General features: G+C 48.0%; 1 protein-coding gene across 1 annotated transcript; it reads left to right on the top strand.

The window, feature by feature from the left end:
* Positions 1 to 716: 716 nt before the first annotated feature.
* ACKR2 (atypical chemokine receptor 2) lies at positions 717 to 10,560 on the top strand. Its single transcript, XM_045529845.1, has 2 exons — positions 717 to 1,101; positions 7,140 to 10,560. The coding sequence occupies exon 2, from the start codon at positions 7,169 to 7,171 to the stop codon at positions 8,318 to 8,320; it is 1,152 nt and encodes a 383-aa protein (XP_045385801.1). The 5' UTR covers positions 717 to 1,101; positions 7,140 to 7,168; the 3' UTR covers positions 8,321 to 10,560.
* Positions 10,561 to 20,205: the final 9,645 nt, after the last annotated feature.

Below are 20,205 nucleotides of genomic sequence, written 5' to 3'. Positions count from 1 at the left end.
ATTCTGGTGTCCTAAGCATTGGCAGCTTGGTCTCCTGTTCCCTCTCCATCTCTCATCCCATTCCTTGTCGCTGTCTTTTAATGAGCTAGCCTGGACTGTGGGCCTGGGTTCAAATCCCGGCTCAGCTATTTATCGGCTGTGTGACCTTGGGCAAGTTCCTTAGCCCTTCTGTGTCTCAGCCTCCTCATATGTTAAAATAGAGGTAATAATGCTACCTGCCTCCTAGTGTTATTGCAAGGAGGAAATGAATTCACCCACGAGAGCAGAGCCTGGCCCATAGTAAGTGCTGCATGTGTTGGGTATTGTTATTGTTATTTACGCAGTTACAGTTTAATATCTGGTGTTTTCCCCAAGCCCAAGAGGAAGACAGTAAAGAGATCCCAACACTGTGACCAGATTCCCCAAAGGCAGATTGTCTGCCACCTGTGCCTGACCCTCCTGTCATGTACCTCTTCCAAGGCCAGTGGGTGTTCCAAGCTGGAAACTGTGGTCAGAGTATGAATCACTCCGTGACTCCTGCCTCAACTTTTCCAGCCACAGCTGGACCAGGAACACATGACGGAACTGTCCCAGATCTGAGCAGAGAGCCAGAGGGAGCATCCCAAGCTGAGCCAGGGCACACCCCAGTCCCCCCAAAAGCAGCCAGGGGAACATCTTGAGGGAGGGGTCGGGGGGGCACGAGGCCACTGCCCGTGACACAGGTCAGGGAGGCTGCACCAACTGGAGGTGGCACGTGACCACAGCTCAAGTGGAAACAGTGGGGCTCTGGCTTGGTCACGCTCCTTGGTCACGGGCTCCCAAGGCTCCTGGGGCAGAGCTGGCCCAGGCTGAGGAAACAACTCAGAGAAGGAGGATCTTGGCTCAGCTGTGTCCAGGGCACTGGAGAGGAGGTGGAAAACCAGAAAAGGGAAACATGAGGAGAGAGGAGAAGGAAGGGAGAGAGGACTTGCTGATTTATTCCACCATCAATTGCTGAATGCCCCTCAGATGCCAGCACTGTGCCGGCGAGTCCTGGGAGCACAGTTGCGGGGCAGGCAGGTGATCTCCAAAACGTGGCTCTACTTCCAGGAGGTGGACACCAAGGCTGAACAGTGACCTTCTGTGAGTACTTGGAGGGCTGGGGCAGGGGTTTCACCAGACCAGCAGCCCGGGGAGGCTTCTGGGAGGGAGGGTTTAGTTTGCATTTTTAAGAAAGATATGATTTCAAAATTCTAAGGTAGCCAGTAAAACTGTTTTCCTCTAGAAGTGATGTCAAAGGTGTCCTTGGAATACAAATGCCAAAGCTAGCTCGGCCTCAGGAGGTCACCTTTGTCTTGTTAGTTTGATTAGCTTGCCCGTCTTATCAGCTGTTCTGTGAACAGTACACACAGCAGGGGCCTGTTATGGGAACCTGGGGGGCACCCACGCTTGGCCCTGCCTTTAAGGGGCCTGGGCTGGGGGGAGAGCAGCTGTGGAAATGGTGTGTCAGGTGGAAGAGGGAGGATGGTGGGAGACAAAAGGAGGAGACAGTGAGTAGGGCAGGATTTGATCAGGCTCCTTGGGGGCCTGATCAGGCTGTGCTGGCAAAGGTTTAACAACCAGCTCTGGGCTGGGGCATGGGGAAGGTAGGATGGTACAGGAGAGAGGAAAGCCTTGATTTATAGCATTTTCCATGGTGTAAATATTCCCAATTTCAAGCTACCAACTTAACATCACTGAATGTAGAGTTGGTTAATTCCATGATCATTTGTCTAATGCCTCCAAGATGCCACACAACTGGCTCTCCCAGCCTGCAGGGGCTGGCACCAGCATGCCACTGGCTTTGAATCTTCTCTGCCACTAGCTGGTCAGGCCAGAAGTCCCACCATTGGAGCCTCATCCTTCGAATTCAAGTTTGGTCCATTTTGAAAGGGGGAACTGGGGAAGGGGCACCAGTTCGACGTGTGTTCTTAGGGCCATCCAAGCCTGGGACCATCATTTGCTAATCCGAGGCTGTGGAAAATTGGGCTTCACCTCTCCAAGCCTATTTCCTCATCTGGAAAATGGGGATCATGATAGTATTGCTTCCAAGGACTATGGTGAAGATGAAATGAGAAAATTACAGATGAGTGTTCAGCTCATAGGAGCTCGGCTGATGTGGCTGCTTTCTCGTCTAGATGGGTGTAGCAATATCCTCCCTCTTGTCACCTCAACTGCAACTTCTCTGAGAGACCTGGGGAGCCCTGCATCCCCAGGAGGAGACATTACTTTATAGGCAGAGTTTCTTGCAAAGTCAAACTGTGGCCGGGCTAGCCCAGCTTAGGCCAGCCTAGGCCGGCAGTCTCAGGAAGTTGCCGAAGGATAATGTTACTGCCTCAGAGACAAGTTGTGTCTTGCCTCTGTGCCCTTGGCTTCATTGTAGGGGAGGCTCAGCTGCCCCTTCCCCTTCTAGCCCTCTTTCTTGAAGCCTCCCTCTCTAGCCCCTATCTGGTTCTCTGAACTGCCCAAAGCTTCTAGGCAGAGCTTCATCCAGGGTTGCCTGACTACCTGCTAATTTACACTAAGATGTGAAAGACTGACACTCCGTTCATTTCTCTCAACATGTTGCTGGATGGGCCAAATGAATTCAGGCAATAAGGAAAAGTGAAAACAAAAAAGGAAAAACAGAATGGGGCTAGGCAGAGGACAGTTAGAGGTGGGGTAGACAGAGACCTGAAGGGCAGGCAGGAATTCTACTGACTGTGGGCTTTGGACAAGTTGTTCCCTTCTTTGAGTCTCCGTTTCCCCATCTGTAAGTGGAAGGAGGTAGCCATCATGACTCTCCCTCCCTCGGGCTGAGGTTATGAGGACACAAAGGGTCACGGGAAGTGTATGAACTTCCTATTGCAACCTTAACAAATCACCACAAATTTAATGGCTTCAAACAATGCACATTTCTTATCTTACTGTTCTAGATCATAAGTCTAAAATGGGTCATTCCTCCTAAAGGCCTGGGGGAGAATCTGTTCCCAGGCCCTCTTAGCTTCTAGAGGCTGCCTGCACTTGCTGCCTTGTGGCCACATCTCTCTGACCTCTGCTTCCCTTGTCACAGCTCCTTCTCCGACTCTGAGACTCCTGCCACCCTCTTAAAAGGGCCCCTGGGATTACACTGGGCCCACCTGAGGGGTCCAAGACAAATCTCCTCATCTCAAGACCCTTAATTTAAGCCCATCTGTGAAATCTCTCTCTCTCCATTTTTTTTTTTTTTTGAGACAGTCTTGCTCTGTAGCCCTGCATAGAGTGCAATGGCATCATTGTAACTCACAGCAACCTTGAACTCCTGAGCTCAAGATATCCTCCTGCCTCAGCCTCCCGAGTAGCTGGGACTACAGGCGTGCAACACAACACCCAGCTAATTTTTTATCTGTTTTTAGTAGAGATAGGGGTCTCGCTCTTATTTAGGCTGGTCTTGAACTCCTGAGCTGAAGCAATCCTCCCACCTCGGTCTCCCAGAGTGCTGGGATTACAGGCATGAGCCACGGCATCTGGCCTATGAAGTCCCTTTTGATACATAAGGTAACATACTCACAGGATTGGGGGTTAGGATGCGGATCTCTTTGGGGGGCCATTATTCTGCCCACCACAGGGAGGCTGCGTCTCACAGGAGACTCAGCAAAGCCTTGGAGCATCGATGGTGGGAGGCACAGCAGCTGGACCAGCCAGAGGGCAAGACACAGTCACACCTTTCTCAGTGACTCCGTTTGGTAACTGATGGGTAGGGCAGAACGCAGACTGAGGATGAGATGGGACCAGGGACAAGGCACCATGTGCCTGGAGTCTGAAGACCCGAGTTTCAGATGCAGCTTGGCCAGTGACTTCCTACGTGACCCTGGAAAAGTTGCTTTGCTCCTGGGTTAAATGGGGCTCACGGTTCCTTCCTGGCTGGCCTTACAGGACTACCACAGTGGGTATGAAGGGGCCTGGTCAACTGTAAATGTGCATATGGGAGCGCTGGTGGCCATTGTCACCGTTGTGGGTATCATTGATGAAAGCAATAGGAGGGGATGGTTGTTCAGAGGCCAGGAGGACCTGGAGAGATTCCCAGAGTGAAAGAACACTGAATTCCCAGAGCGGGAAGGAGACAGCGTGCTCCAGATGGAGAGAAAACGTCAAAGGTGGTCTGGACCAGCCCAGGGCCTGCTGCTCCTGATTTTTGCCTTCGATTTAAGCGTTCGTCAGACTCGGTTGCTTGCCAGAGCAAAACTCAGGGACTCTGAGAAATCTGGTCGAGATCAAGGTCAGCGCTGGCAGGTCAGAAGAGCTGGTGTTTAATCATTGTCAACTCCCAGGTGCAGAAGAGCAGTCCTCAGCCCTCTGCCCCTCTGCCAGCTGCTCCCAGACTCCCAACACCAGCCATGTGCTGGGCTGTCCTTGCTGCTGCCCAAAAGGGGAGGGGAGCAGGGCTGGGAGGCCCCAGATGCACAGGAGGGGATGGGAGGACCAGCAAAGGAAGGCACCAGGCAAAGTTCCTGCGGCCAGGCCCCAGATAGAGCTGCCCAGGCTGAGCTCCGGGGCTGGGCGCCTGAGTGATTTTCCCAACATCTGGTCCAGATGCCATTGGATGGGAGCCCAAGGCGGGGGCAGAGGCTCATGAAGTGGGAGGACTCCAGGCCCCCCAGGAGAGCCTCTGCCTCAGCCGCACTGGGCGTTTCCATCAGAGGGGAGGTCACAGCATTGTGGGTACTAAATGGGTCAGCTGAGGCCCTGACTCACATTTCTGTCAAAATTCTACCTAGAAAAAAGGGTAAATTTCTTTTACTAGAAAGGACTGGAGGCCGGGCACGGTGGCTCAGGCCTGTAATCCTAGCACTGTGGGAGGCCGAGGTGGGAGGATTTTTTGAGCTCAGGCGTTTAAGACCAGCCTGAGCAAGAGTAAGAGCCCGCCTCTACTAAAAAAAATAGAAAGAAATTAGATGGAAAACTAAAACTATGTAGAAAAAATTGTTTGGGCATGGTGACGCGTGCCTATCGTCCCAGCTACTCTGGAGGCTGAGGCAGCAGAATTGTTGGGCCCAGCAGTTTGAGGTTGCTGTGAGCTGGGCTAACCCCACGGCACTCTAGCCCGGGCAGCAGAGCGAGACTCTGTCTCAAAAATGAAAATAAAAAAATAAAAAAGAAATAGAAAGGACTGGAGAAAATGTTTGCAATATATATGAAAAAAGCTAAAATCCTTATCACATCAGACATCGTATAAAATGGGAACCACATCCATGGAAACAATAACTAATTCACAGAAGAAATACAAACAGGCATTGAACATATTAAAAAGTTCAAGATCACTTGAATCAAAGATTAAAAAATAAAATGCAGGGGTGCAGGGCAGAGCTCCTTTGCATTTCTCAGTTGTGGTGCATTATGACGAACCGCCTACAGGCCTGTCTTCTGTGGCTCTGCAAGATCACCTGCTTGGGTCCCTGTTGCTCTCTGTCTCCCTCAGTTCTTCTCCTCAGACCCCATCCCAGTCGACGAACTATCTGTGTTGAGCATGAGATCTCTCTCCTCTCTCCTCTCTCTCTGTCTCCCCCTTTCTGGAACACACAGCACAGGACTGAGCATAATTCTTAGTTCATGACAGACTCATGCCACTGGTTTATGTGAGGCTCTCTTTTAAAAATTTTTTTTTTATAGTACGATAAAATCCTGGGAAGCCACTGCCCCAGAGGAAACTTGACCACAGACAGTGACTTGTCCCCCTCGTGGCCACCTCCATCCCATGCCTTCCCCTGCCCAGCCAACTGTCACCTTGAATCTGGTGCCTGTCATTCCCCCGCCTTCCCTTTCACCTGTTTGTACTCCTTCGAAGTGTCTATTTTTTATTTGTTTCGCTTGTCTTGATTTTATCAAGAGCATCATGTCTATACTTTAATGGGACTTGGAGATAGGTGGATTCGAGACACGAGATGCACAGGGTGCTGGTGAGGGGGGGTGTCTCCCATGTTTCGGTCTCAGGTGGCACCACGCAGTTAGACAGACCCAGGAAGGAAGAAGGGGCTCGTGGGGAGAGGATGGACTCAGTCCTGGGCAAAGCGGTAATTTAAGCTAACATGTCCTGAGTGCCTACTGTGTTCTAGGAACTCTTTGTAGAACTTGAAGGGCTCTGTATGTATTGTCACATTTAAGCACCATAAGAGCCTCAGGAAGCAGGCACTATTATCATTCTCATTTTATTTTCATTTATTTATTTTTTTTCGGATAGAGTCTCACTCTGTCACCCAGGCTAGGGTGCTGTGGCGTCAGCCTAGCTCACAGCAACTTCAAACTCCTGGGCTCAGCTGATCCTCCTGCCTCAGGCTCCTGAATAGCTTTGACTACAGGCACGCAACACCACACCTGGCTAATTTTTTTTTCTATTTTTAGTAGAGACAGAGTCTCACTCTTGGTCGGGCTGGTCTCGAACTCCTGACCTCAAGTGATTCTCCCGCATTGGCCTCCCAGAGTGCTACAATTACAGGCATGAGCCACCACACCCGGCCTATCATTCTCATTTTAAAGATGAGGAAACTGAGGAATGTAAAAATTTAGTAGGTTCTGAGTCCCTCACACCTTGCTGCTACAAGCAGGAATACAGGATAAAATAGAATCTTTTAAAAATATTAAATATTTATCAATGAAAATAACTATTCAAAACTAAATATTTATAAATAAAATATTTAAAAATTATCTAAAGCAAGGGTAATCCCCAGGTGACAGAAGTAAAGAACACGCAAAGCCAGAGTGGACACAGGGACATTTATAGATACAACAGGCCCTGCTGAAGACAAGCTGTCATTTAAAAAACGTAGGCCACACATCAGGAAGAGTCAGGAGGTAAAATAAACAGGTGAATCGGTATCCCTAAATAATAAAGAAGAATCTGAAAGACATTTTAAGTCTCTATAAATGATCAGAGAGGAAAACAAGCGAAACTGTAGTGAAGGAATTGAACACTGTGAGAGCACCTAAAGGTTCAGTCACTTCTCCAAGGTGACGTCCCCATTAGCGGAGAAGGGGGGCTCCCTGAGCTTGTGCTTGCACTTGCCAGACTGCAGGCACTGCTGCGGCTTTGGTGAGGCTATTGGACATTCCGGGGCAGTAGCAGGAGTGGGTTTGGGGAGAGGCAGGCGACGCTGAGTCTCACCATATTTGCACGCCTACCACTGCAGAACCTCCAGACTGGCTGCATCCTCCTGGCATGGCCACCACCGCCTCCCCACTGCCACTCACCACCGAGGATGCCAGGTCAGAAAACAGCAGCTTCCTCTACGACTATGACTACCTAGATGACGTGGCCTTCATGCTCTGCAGGAAGGATGCGGTGCTGTCCTTTGGCAAAGTCTTCCTGCCAGTCTTCTACAGCCTGATCTTCGTGTTGGGCCTGGGCGGGAACCTCCTTCTTCTCGTGGTCCTGCTTCGCTATGTGCCCCGCAGGCGGCTGGCTGAGGTCTATCTGCTGAACCTGGCCATCTCCAACCTCCTGTTTGTGGTGACACTGCCCTTCTGGGGCATCTCCGTGGCCTGGCACTGGGTCTTTGGGAGTTTCCTGTGCAAGATGGTGAGCACACTCTATACCATCAACTTTTACAGTGGCATCTTTTTCATCAGCTGCATGAGCCTGGACAAATACCTGGAGATCGTCCATGCTCGGCCCCACCACAGGCTGAGGACCCGGGCCAAGAGCCTGCTCCTTGCTGCCATAGTGTGGGCCACGGCCCTGGCTGTCTCCATCCCTGACATGGTCTTGGTACAGACTCATGAGAACCCCAAAGGTGTGTGGAACTGCTACGCAGACTTCGGCGGGCACGGGACCATTTGGAAGTTCTTCCTCCGCTTTCAGCAGAACCTCCTGGGGTTTCTCCTTCCACTGCTTGCCATGATCTTCTTCTACTCACGCATTGGCTGTGTCCTGGTCAGGCTGAGGCCCCCGGGCCAGGGCCGGGCTCTAAGAATAGCCGCAGCCCTGGTGGTGGCCTTCTTCGTGCTGTGGTTCCCATACAACCTCACCTTATTTCTGCACTCACTGCTGGACCTGCAAGTCTTCGGGAACTGTGAGGTCAGCCAGCACCTGGACTACGCTCTGCAGGTGACAGAGAGCATCGCCTTCCTTCACTGCTGCTTCACTCCCATCCTGTACGCCTTCTCCAGTTGCCGCTTCCGCCAGTACCTGAAGGCTTTCCTGGCCGCTGTGCTCGGACGGCACCTGGCACCTGGCACGGCCCAGGCTTCGCAGTCCGACTGTTCTGAGAGCAGCAGGCTGACTGCCCAGGAAGAGGTGACCGGTATGAATGACCTTGGACACAGGCAGGCTGAGAATTCCCCTAACAAGGGGGCTGTCGGGAATGATTAAGCCTGAGTGACCCCATGCCAGGCTGGTGAGAGCGGATGGGACCCTGCTCCGCTGGGCTTCCACTCAAAGCTCTCTCCAAGGGCCTCCGCCAGTTGTCAGTTACCAACTGTCAGCAGCATGTGCTCACTCTGGCCTTTTCCTCCACTTTTGTCACTTGCTTCTAAGATACCACACTCTCTTGCCTGGGTTGCCGCAGTGGTTTCCCTGCTGGCCTCGGCACTTCCTCTCTCTTCTCTCCTGTTGTCTAATCTGCACCCGCTGGCCACAGTGATCCTGACACTCTTGGCCTCCACTGCCACCTCCCTCAGAGCAGCCTGTGCAAACCCCAGATTATAACAAATTTAGTTTAAATCGGCTTTATTCACCAGTTGGCTTTGTTTGCGATTCTAGATTCAGGCAATAGATTCATTGGACCAGGAAGAGATTCATTTCATAAGACAGAAGGAGTTCCAAAGAGCTGCCCAGAAGGGGGTGGTTTTACAGACAGAAAAGGGCTGAAGAAAGCAGAAACAGAGAACAAAAAGTGGATTGGTCATTTCAAGGTCACTCTGAAAGGCCCAACAGAGTGGTTGACATTAGGTTTCTTCAGGTTACTTTTTTGTAAGGATTAAAACAGAGGTTGCCTCTGAACTCTAGGATAAGCTATAAAGGAAACCAAACACCAAAGGGGAATCATTAAACTGGACTGTTTGGGAACTTGGCTGTTAACTTTTCTCTCCCAATTTCTCAAAGGTCAGATAGCAGCTTAGTTCCAATTTGATGACATGAAACTATAATATGAGTGACCCTGTTTTGGTTTGCTGTGTTCTACTGGGGCCTAGTGCAGGCCCTTAGTCCAAAACAATGGACTCCCATAAGTTTTATTTAACAAGTGCAAGTCCCAGGCCCCCTCTGCACTTCTGACCTGGCTTCTGAGCTGTTTCTCAAACATCCCAGGCACATCCCCCTGGGGGATTCCAGCTGTGCCTTCTTCCTGAACTGCCCTTCCCCCTCTGTCTGCTTGGCTCACTCCCTCACCTCCTCATCTGCCCCTCAGCCCAGGAACAGGGACAGTCTGCAGGAGCGGGCAGTGAGCACCATCTCAGGAGACTTCAGGTCTCCCTGAGGGCTGCGCAGTCAAGTCCAGAACCTTCCTGGAACTTCAAGGCTGGGCCTTTGGCAAGTGGAATCCCATGCATCCTCCAGCCCTCATACTCCTCCACTCCCTTTTCCTTTCCTGACACCAGGCAGCCCTTGCTGTTTCCTGCACTTTCCCTGCTGTGCCTGTGTTCTTGCTGGCTCCCTTATGTAAGTGGGACCATTTCCAGCCAGGCATCCCCTCACCGCTGTCTACTGAATCCCACTTACTCTGGGAAACCACTCCTGGGTCACTCTGCCCTGTGCTTTCCTGGAGGTTGGGTGGATCACGGGACCCAGCCAGTTACTGCGTTATGTTCCCGTAGCCACAGTGATTCGCCTGGGGGTGGGCATGCCATCCAGGCAGAGCCAGGAGATGCAATGCCACTAGAACATGCTAGAACAGAGGCAGGAAACTGAAGCTGAGAGGAGGTGGGACCTGGAGCTGCTCCTTCATCAGCCCAAACTTGAGAAGGTGAAGGGGGCAGCGCCAGCGGGTGAGCGGGTGCTCAGGGCAGTGCTTGAGCCTCAGAATCAAGGCTCGGCTGCAGGTCCTCCCAACCCTGGACTTGGCAGTTACATGAACCAATAAATTCCGTCTCAGTGTGGAGGCATGCTGCTTTCTTACTTGCAATCTAAAGATTCCCGACTGACATTCCCTGCCTGGGTGCTTTTGTCTCCATGTCTCCGATGGGCAGGGCATCCTTCCTGCCGCCCAGCACATCCCCTGGGAAACCTTTCCCCAGGGAGCCTCCAGCCCACGCCGACATGGCTTTCTCTCCAGCTTCTAAAGGGCTCGCTGCTCTTCCCCACCTCACAGGACCACCTGGCGCAAGCTGCCCAGGTCTCACCACGTCTGTCCCGCACAGCCAAGCACAGCCCGCCACACAGGCGGGTGGAATGGAGGGGAGAGGACAGACGGCTGAGTGAACGTGAGCTCCACGAGAGCAGAGACTGCGCCACGTGCGCCATCTTCCTCTCCTGGGCCACAACCAGTGCTCAGAGCGTGGCGACGTCACTGAGTGTGAATGGCTGAAGGATAGAGAACTGAGCTCAGGCTAGAGTGCTGAGGCATCAGCCCAGCTCACAGCAACCTCAAACTCCTGGGTTCAAGCAATCTTCCTGCCTCAGCCTCCTGAGTAGCTGGGACTATAGGCATGTGCCACCATGCCTGGCTAATTTTTTGTATATATATTTTTAGTTGTCCATACAATTTCTTTCTATTTTTAGTAGAGATGGGGTCTCACTCTTGCTCAGGCTGGTATTGAACTCCTGAGCTCAAAGGATTCACCCACCTTGGCCTCCCAGAGTGCTAGGATTACAGGCGTGAGCCACTGCACCCCACCTGGATTAGGCTTTGGTTTAAGGAATGTTGTAGCTGGTTTGATCTTCTATGCAGGCCATTGAAACTTTCTCCACGTTAGCAATAAGGCTGTTTCTCTTTCTTATCATTCATGTGTGCACTTTTAATTTCCTTCAAAAAACTTTTTTGCATTCGTAAGTTGGCTAACTGGTGCAAGAGGCCTTGCTTCCTAACCTATCTCAGCTTTTAACATGCCTTCCTCACTAAGCTTAATCATCTCTAGCTTTTGACTTAAAGTGACAGACATTTGACTCTTCCTTTCACTCAAACACTTAGAGGCCATGTTCAGGTTATTAATTGGCCTAATTTCAATACTGTTTGTCACAGGTAATAGGGAGACCTGAGGAGAGGGAAAGAGATGGGGAGACAGCCGATCAGTGGAGCAGTCAGAACATACATAACAAATGCTCAACATCTCTAATCATCAGGGAAATGCGAATCAAAATGACAATGAGATATCACTTAACTCCAGTGAGAATGGCTTTTATCAAAAAGTCCTATAACAATAAATGTTGGCGTGGACGCGGAGAGACAGGAACACTCATACATTGCTGGTGGGACTGCAAACTAGTGCAACCTTTGTGGAAAGCAATATGGAGATACCTTAAAGAGATACAAGTAGACCTATCATTTGATCCAGCAATCCCATTACTGGGCATCTACCCTAAAGAACAAAAGACATTCTATAAAAAAGACATCTCTACCCGACTATTTATAGCAGCACAATTCACAATTGCAAAGATGTGGAAACAACCCAAGTGCCCATCAATACATGAGTGGATTAAGAAAATGTGGCATATGTATACCATGGAGTACTACTCAGCTATAAGAAACAATGGTGATCTAGCACCTTTTGTATTTTCCTGGACAGAGCTGGAACCCATTCTACTAAGTGAAGTATCCCAAGAATGGAAAAATAAGCACCACATGTACTCACCATCAAATTGGTTTCACTGATCATCACCTAAGAGCACATTTAGGAATAACATTAATAGGGTGTTGGGCAGATGTGGGGGGAGGGGATGGGTGTATACATACATAATGAGTGCGATTCGTACCACCATCTAGGGCATGGATATGCTTGAAGCTCTGACTCGGGGAGGGGGGGCAAGGGTAATGTACGTAACCTAAACTTTTGTACCCTCATAAATGCTGAAATAAAAAAAAATAAAAATAAAAAAAGAACATACATAACAGTTATCGATTAAATTTGCTGACTTATATGGGCCTGGTTTGTGGTGTCCCCAAAACAAATACAATAGTAACATCAAAGATCACTGATCACAGGTCACCATAACAGATATAACAATAATAATGAAAAAGTTTATAATACTGTGAGAATTACCAAAATGTAACACAGAGATATGAAGTGAGCACATACTGTTGGAAAAATGGTGCCTAAATATTTGCTCAATGCACGGTTGCCAGGAAACTTCAATTTGTAAGAAATATGATTTCTGCAAAGTGCAATAAAGCAAAACACAAGAAAATGAGGTATGACTGTGTAATTATATACCTTGGGCAGTAATTTAATATCTTTCTCCTTCCATTAGACCATAAACTACAAGAGGGCAGGGACCATGTCTATCTCACTCACAGTTACATTCCCAGCTCTTAGCAAAGTAATTTTGACTTTCAATACTTATTATCAGAAATACATTTCATAAGGCTATAGCTTCCATAGACAGTGATTCCTCTGATGGATCTGAGCAAAGCAAATTGAAAACCTCTGGGAAGGATTCACCATTCTAGATACCATTAAGAACAATCGTGATTCATGGGAAGAGGTTAACATACCAACATTAATGGGAATTTGGAAGAAGTTGATTCCAACTGTCATGGATGATTTTGAGGAGTTTAACACTTCAGTGGAGGAAGAAACTGCAGGTAGGGTAGAAATAGCAAAGGATCTAGAAATGGAGCCTGAACATGTCATTGACTTGCTGCAATCTCATGATAAAACTTGAAGGGATGAGGAGTTACTTCTTATGAATGAGCAAAGAAAGCGGTTTCTTGAGACGGCAGCTACTCCTGGTGAAGATACTGTAAACATTGTTGAAATGACAACAAAGGATTTATGTAAACTTAGTTGATGAAAGAGCAGCAAGGTTTGAGAAAATGGACTGCAGTTTTGAAAGAAGTTCTACTGTGGGTAATTGCATGCTGCTGAGACATTTTACGAAAGGAAGAGTCAATCTATGCAGCAAACTTCATTGTTCTCTTATTTTAAGAAATTGCCATCCCTCAGAAATCACCACCTTGATCAGTCAGCAACCATGAACATGGAGGCAAGACCCTCCACCAGTAAAGAATACAACTTGCTGAAGGCTCAGATGATTCTTAGCATTTTTAAGTAATTAAGCTTTTTAGAAATTAAGGTATATATTTTTTTGGACATCATGTTATTGCACACCTAATAGACTACAGTATAGTGTGAACATAACTTTTATATGCACTAGGAAACAAACAAACAAACAAATTGTGTTACTGGCTTTATTGCAGAGGTCTGAACCCCCTGTCCGCCCCCGCCCCCGCACCCCGCGATATCCTCAAGGTATGGCCGTGACTGTGGTAACTGCTGCAAAGAAGAGCAGAGCTGGAAGGGAGGTGCAGAGTCTGGAAGGCCACACAGGTCAGCACGACAAGACCCAGTCGATGTGTGTTGTGTGTATGGTGGTGGTGGCAGCTTGGAAGAAGGGGGTGCTGACCAATGGCTGTCGCAGGTGCTCCCAAGCTAAGGGAGCACAGGCCCCCTGGGCCAACCTGCCTGGGGCGCTCAGGGGAGGGAGAAGAGAGACTCTGGCTGGAGCAGACCCGCGGGCTCAGGGCAGCTTTGGGCGTTGACACGTCCCGTGGCACCGAACCCCTCTCAGCCAGCCAGCGCAGCGGCCCTTAGTGCAGACCCCCGGCGCCACCAGCCGGCCAGGCGGGGAATATCTGCTCTTCCTCGGGCGGAGGCTGGCTTGCCCCTGGGAAGGTGGCCCAGGCGACTGCCCTCCCGCACTTCCGAGGGGCCAGGGACCAGCGACCCGGAGCAAAACCGGGGAGCGCGCGGCAGGCCTCGGCCTTCTCCCTTCGGCCCGGGACCCGAGGCGGAGGGCCGGTTACGATGCTGGCCCTGGAGGCCAGGGGGGACCAACGACACGCAGGGCCGGGCTCCGGGCAGGCTAGAGCAGAACCGGCCCGAGGGCCGGAAAAGGGGTGACACACTTCTGGCCCCGCAGCGTCGATGGGCAGATTGTCGGCACGGAGGTGACCTCTTCCGGTCGGTCCCCGGAGCCTCGCGCCCAGGCGCTGTGTGGCTGTCAGGCTGCGGAGCCACCTGTAGGGGAGTGGGCCCGGGCGGGGGGAGAACTCCAGAGAGGACTGACCCTCGCCTGTCCCGCACCCCCGCTGTTTCCAGCACTTTGGCCCACATCGGGGAGTCTGCATCTCATCAGCCCCGCAGGAGCATCATTTGGGTTGTCCAGCAGCATTTTTGCCACGACCCTTTCTTGCTCACCCCGTTTGCACATTGCATGGTGGGCAGGGGCGTGGGTTGTGTTCTCTTCTAGAGTGGGCCCAAGTGGGTCTGTGGTTTCATCCAGTCTCATGTCTTCTCATTCCATATAAGGCCTAGGATTCTGAGGATTCTATTTACCTGCTGCTCCTGCTTTGGGGCTCTCTGCTGTGGGTTCTCTGGTCTGTACGCACTGGCTCTCCTTGTGTCTAGTTTGCCCTTTTGTGCAACTCTGGGTGATACTGACTGCTCACCTAGTGTGGGTGACCTCCGGCCCACTGCCTCACCCCCAGGATTAAGCAGTGCCTTTGAAATGGAGATGCGGGGGAGAAGTTATTTCACCCTGCCTTTAGATCAGATAACAGTCATTTAATTTAGGACTGGGCTTATTTACAGTTCCTTTTTCTTTCTGGCTTTCAGGTTCCTTCTTTTTTCCAGGAGGAGAAGGAAACCTTTCCACGGCAGCCTGGATTCTTGACAACCTGGCTCAAGGTTAACGAAGCTTACTCCTAGTCTGCATCACATAGATCAGGTCACAGCAAAGCTAGTGTAGGACGAAGAGGGCAAACCTGGGTTCTTGTCTCAACTCTGCCACCAACTCATGATATGACCCAGAACATTTTGTTTTGACTTCTCTGGGTCTCGTTCTCATATGTCTAAACGGGAGGCTGAATTTGAGGTACTTGCCAGCAGTGAAATGCTATTATAAAAAGATTGGATTGTGCATTCACTAAGAGGCTAAGAGATATGAGGGCATATAGTGGGAGAGGGTGGAGGGAGGGTGGAACCATTGATACCGAGCTCCAATCCTGTGTATGGCTCCATGCTCATCATCTTCATTGCCAAGAGCATCATCATTCTTATTCTGAGAACTTACCATGAGCTAAGTATTACACTAAATATATGTATTATGCCATTTAATCCTCAGATTAACCTATGTCGGGGGTCCCTTAGACTACCCCCACATTCAGAGATTCCCTAGAAGGACTCATAGGACTCATACAGCTATGAGACTCATATACGACTTGGCAGACTCTTATACAAGTCCCTTGTCCACTGCCCAGTCAAGGGTAATACACTGAGACAGCAGGTGTTGCAGTGGAGAAAGAGTTTTATTTCATAAAGGCATGAGGTGAGGAGATGGGAGTAATTTTTCAAATCCATCTCCTTGAGAATTTGGGGGCTAAGGTTTTTAAAGGTGCTTTGGTGAACAAAGGGCTAGGGAATTGGGCCTACTGATTGGCTGGGGATGAACTCATGGGGTAGGGAGGCAGAAATCTTCTAAATTGGGAGATTTCCTAGTGGGGAGTCTCAAGACTTGTTGGATCTGTTCTCACATCTGTCCACAGGTCTGGCTGCTGTCAGTGGCCCCTCCACCATCTCAGCTGGAAACTGGTCTTCGCTATTGGCCGGCTGCCACTCCATTGGTGATGGCTGCCTCTCCGTGTGCCAGGGCTCTACCTCCATAGGCTGCTCCTACGAAGATGACTCTTCTGTATTTGGCAGAGTCTCCACCACTGTCTCCTCCTTGAAGACATGGGGCTCCTTTGGTTCTAGTTCTATTTCAGGTGATTTTTTTTTAACTGCTAAACTATATTGCAATAGCAATGCTCTCTATAGAAGCAATTGGGGAAGTCACAAATCTTGCACCTGTCAGGGAGGATACATGCCGTTAAGCAGTAAGTAGTTACAGTAGTCAGACACTTAGGGAACAATGACTGGTTAATTTCTGGCTATATCTATACTTTTATAGAAATCAGACTTTTATTACCATTTTTACCTTATAGTTTTACATTATTTTAACATACGTGGTTTCACACATACAAAAATTCCAGACTTTCAGAAGGAAAACAGATTTTCAGCATAAGTCATATTATTTGTACAAATAATCTAGGCATAAGGAACTACTCTTGTTGGTTAAGTGTTGACTGGGCACACTGAAAGCAAAGTTCCTAGACACCAGCTAAGGGCCTGTCTTGCAAGCAGGCCTTTTTTAGTCTCAGGCCTGCTATGTTAATGATCTATGCACACAACCCTATGAAACAGTAATATCCTCATGTTACAAAAGATAAAATTGAGAGTTTAAGAGATTATAACTTGTCCAGAGTTGCACCACTGGCAAGCGGCACAGCCAAGAGTCTAATCAGTCGGTTTATTAAAGAACTGGAGATCTAACCCATCCATTGTGTCATAATGCCTGTCCCAGGGCCCTCAAGTCCTTTGCACTTGTTCTTTTTGCCTAAAATATACCTTCCCTCTCTCTTTGCATGACTGGTTTATTTCATTTTTTTTTTTTTTTTGAGACAGTGTCTTACTATGTTGCCCAGGCTAGCCCAAACTCCCGGCCTCAAGTGATCCTCCTGGCTCAGCCTCCCAAGTAGCTGGTACCACAGGCATGCACCACTGCGTGCCTATCTTGGTTTCTTTAAATTTTCAGGCCTCAACTCAAATTTCAACTTATCATAAAATCCCTCCCTGACTACTCTGTGTAAAGTAGCCTCTCCCTTACGTTTCTATGTAACATTACCTTATTTTAGTTTTTTGAAAACATTTGTGTTTAAGTGAAATGATCTCTTGTCTTTGTTTATTCTGTGTAAAGTCCATCTCCCTCAGTGTTGTGCTGGTAAATTGGCACTCTGAGAAAATAAAACCCAGATTCGTTGGGTTTACCAATTTCCATATTGTAAATAAATTACTCCCTGGCCAATTTCAAGAACAACATAAGGTCACTGAAGGAGGAGTTGGGAAGAGATGTGCATAATCAGCTTTAAAAACCAGGACTGCATCTTCTTCACTGCTGTGTTCTCAAGATCTGGCACTTCATAAGTGCTCTGCAAATGTTTATTGAATGGAAGAATAATTCTCTACTCTTGCAAGCATTCAGTCTTTTCTTACAGATAAAAACATTGGGGCCCAAAGATGAGAGAAACTCTCTTGGGCACACGTTGATTAAGTAGAAGAGCAAAACATTGAGTATAGCCAGTTTGTGCAAGATTCACTCCGAAGTGGTTAGAGAAGCCTAAAATGGGAGAAACTGGGGCCAGGGAAACAAGTTGTCATGCACAGTTTCATAGTCCGTATGAATAAGTCATTTATTGCAGGCTTGGCACACAGAAAGTACTATCTTCGACACTATGGGGGAGACAAAGATGGATTTAAAGATCATTCTTCAAGGAGCTCACATTCTATTGAGAAAATAAGATAAGCACTTGTTTTTAAATGCACGTTAGAAAAAGCAATACAAGCCAAATGCCAGTGGAATCGAAGAGTAGTGTCCTATCTTTTGTGGGGAAAGGGAACCAGGGTCAGAAGGAAATTGGTGAAAAATGAAGCATTTCAGTTGGGCTTGTAAGGATATATAGGGCTAGCTGTAAGTGGAAAGGTAAGGTACTGCAGGCAAATGGAACAATATGAGAAAGGCACCTAAAGAGCTGCTGAAAGAAAAGAGCCCAGCTCGTCTGGTGTATCAATATGGGAACAACTCAGATAGGCCTGAATCCTAGAACTCCAGTGGGCATGCTATCTGGGAAACTGACCTTCAATTCACTTAAGAGATATAAATAGAACACTCCACTCAACAACAGCAGAATACACATTCTTCTCATAAGCATATGGGACATTCTCCCAGAGAGATCAAATGTTAGCCTACAAAACAAGTCAATACCTATAAAAAGATAGATATTACACATTTCTTCTCCAACTACGACAGGATGAAGTCAGAAACCAATAACAGAAATAAAAGAAATAAAGTCTCCAAATTAGAAAGGAACAGGTAAAGCTACTGTCAGATAACATGCTCTTATATACAGAAAATCTCAAAGAATCCAGAAGAGAACTACTAGAGCTAGTAAACTAATTCATCAAAATTGCAGCATACAAGATTAAAACCAAAGAAACCAGTTTGTTTCTATACATCAGCTATGAACAATCCAAAAAGGAAATTAAGAAAGCAATTTCATTTGCAATAGCAGTGAAAGGAATTTAATACTTATGAATAAATCTAACCCATTTGGTGAAAGACTTGTATGCTGAAACTACAAAATATCGATGAAAGAAATTAAAGAAGACTTAAATAAATGGAAAGACATCCTGAGTTTATGAATAGGGAGACTTAACATTGCTAAGATGTCAGTACTATCCAAAGTGATTTATAGATTCAATGCAATCCCTGTCAAAATTCTAATAGCCTATTTCAGACACATGAAAAGCTGATTCTCAAATTCATATTGAATTGCAAGAGTCCCCTTTGTCTTAGTTTTTTCCTGCTGCTGTGACAAGGTATTGTAGATTGGATAACTTATAAAGAATAAAAATTTACTGCTTACAGTTCTGGAGACTTGAGAATAAAAGATCAAGGCACAAGCAGATTCAGTGTCTGTTGAGGGCCTTGGTGCTGTATCCTCATGTGGTAGAAGGGGCTGGAGAAGTCCATTCAACCGTTTTTGAAAGGGCACCAATCTCATTCATGAGGGTGGATCCCTCATTACTTAATCCCTTTCAGAAAGGTCCCATCTCTTAAGAGCATCATAATGATGATTAAGCTTCAATATGAATTTTGGAGGGATACATTCAGACCACAGCACTCTGCCTCTGGCAGCTCATGTCCATTTCAGATACAAAATACATTCATGCCATTCCAATAGCCCCATAAGTCTTAACATGTTCCAGTACCAACTCAAAAGTCCAAAGTCCAGACAGAGTCTTATCTAAGTCAGATATAAGTGAGACTCAAAGATGAGATTCATCCTGAGGCAAATTCCCTTCCAGCTATAAGCCTGTGAAATCAAAGAAGTTATGTGTTTCTAAAGTACAGACGTGGGACAAGTATAGGATAAATGCTTCCATTCCAAAAGGGAGAAATAGGAAAGAAGAAATGGATAACAGGTGTTAGGTAAGCCCAAAACCCAACAGGAAAAACAACATTAAATCTTAAGGCTGGAGAATAATCTTCTTTGACTCCATGTTCCCCATTCTAGACACACTGGGGTTGCGGTTGGGGTTGGATCCCCAAAGCTCCAGTCAGCCTCACCCTGACAGCTTTGCTGGATGCAGCCCATGAGGCAGCTCTCATGGGTTGGAGTCTCCTGCCTGTGGCTCTCCCAGCTGGAGTTGCATGCTAGTGGCTCTGGCAGTCTGGGATCTTCTCTACCTGAGCCCTGAGCTTCTCTGGGGAATCCTTTGAAATCTTAGTTGAGGTGCCCTTGCCCACACAGCTCTTGCACCCCGTGCATTTGCAGAGTTAGCGCCACAATGCTGCCATAGTTTTCCTTTGCCTTCTGGAGGGGCAGTCCAAGCAGCATTTGGGCCCACCTGTGCCACAGCTGGGGCAGCCAAGGAACACTAAATTGGAATGCAGGAGCAGAGCCTTGACATTCTTCTGCTTCCATGGCTCTGGCATTCTGGGCTTGTGATGGGAGAGAAGCCAGGAAGAACTCAGAAATGCCTTTGGGATCACTGTTCCATTGTTTTGATGAATAGCATCTGGCTTCTCTCTAGCCCTCCTTATCAGAGGCCACACTTCCGGTGTTGTCTCCAGAACATGCTTTTTCATTTTTTGCAGCCTAGCCACACTGAGAAATTTTCTAATCTCTAAGTTCTGCTTCTCGTTTGATGATAAATTCCATCTTTAATTTGTTTCTCTCTTTTTGCATTTTAGATAAGCAGTCAAGAGAAGCCATGCCACACCCTCAACATTTTGCTTAGAGATTTTTTTCTGCCAAGTATCCTATTTCATTGATCATGAGTTCCTCCTTCCACAAAACACTGGGACACAATCACAATTCAGTCAATTTCCTTGCGACTTTATAGCAAGGATGGCTTTTCCTCTAGCTTGTCAATAACATGTCCTTCATTTCTGTCTGAAACCTCATCAGAATGGCTTTTACTCTCCACCATTGTCTGATTGGG

The sequence above is a fragment of the Lemur catta genome, chromosome 18, assembly GCF_020740605.2.
Source record: "Lemur catta isolate mLemCat1 chromosome 18, mLemCat1.pri, whole genome shotgun sequence".
NCBI classification, from domain to species: domain Eukaryota; kingdom Metazoa; phylum Chordata; class Mammalia; order Primates; family Lemuridae; genus Lemur; species Lemur catta.
This window is presented reverse-complemented; position numbering and strand designations above follow the sequence as displayed.

What these genes read in the sequence shown, in the direction of transcription:
- ACKR2 (XM_045529845.1), top strand. Translation starts at nt 7,169, where the DNA reads ATGGCCACCACCGCCTCCCCACTGCCACTCACCACCGAGGATGCCAGG.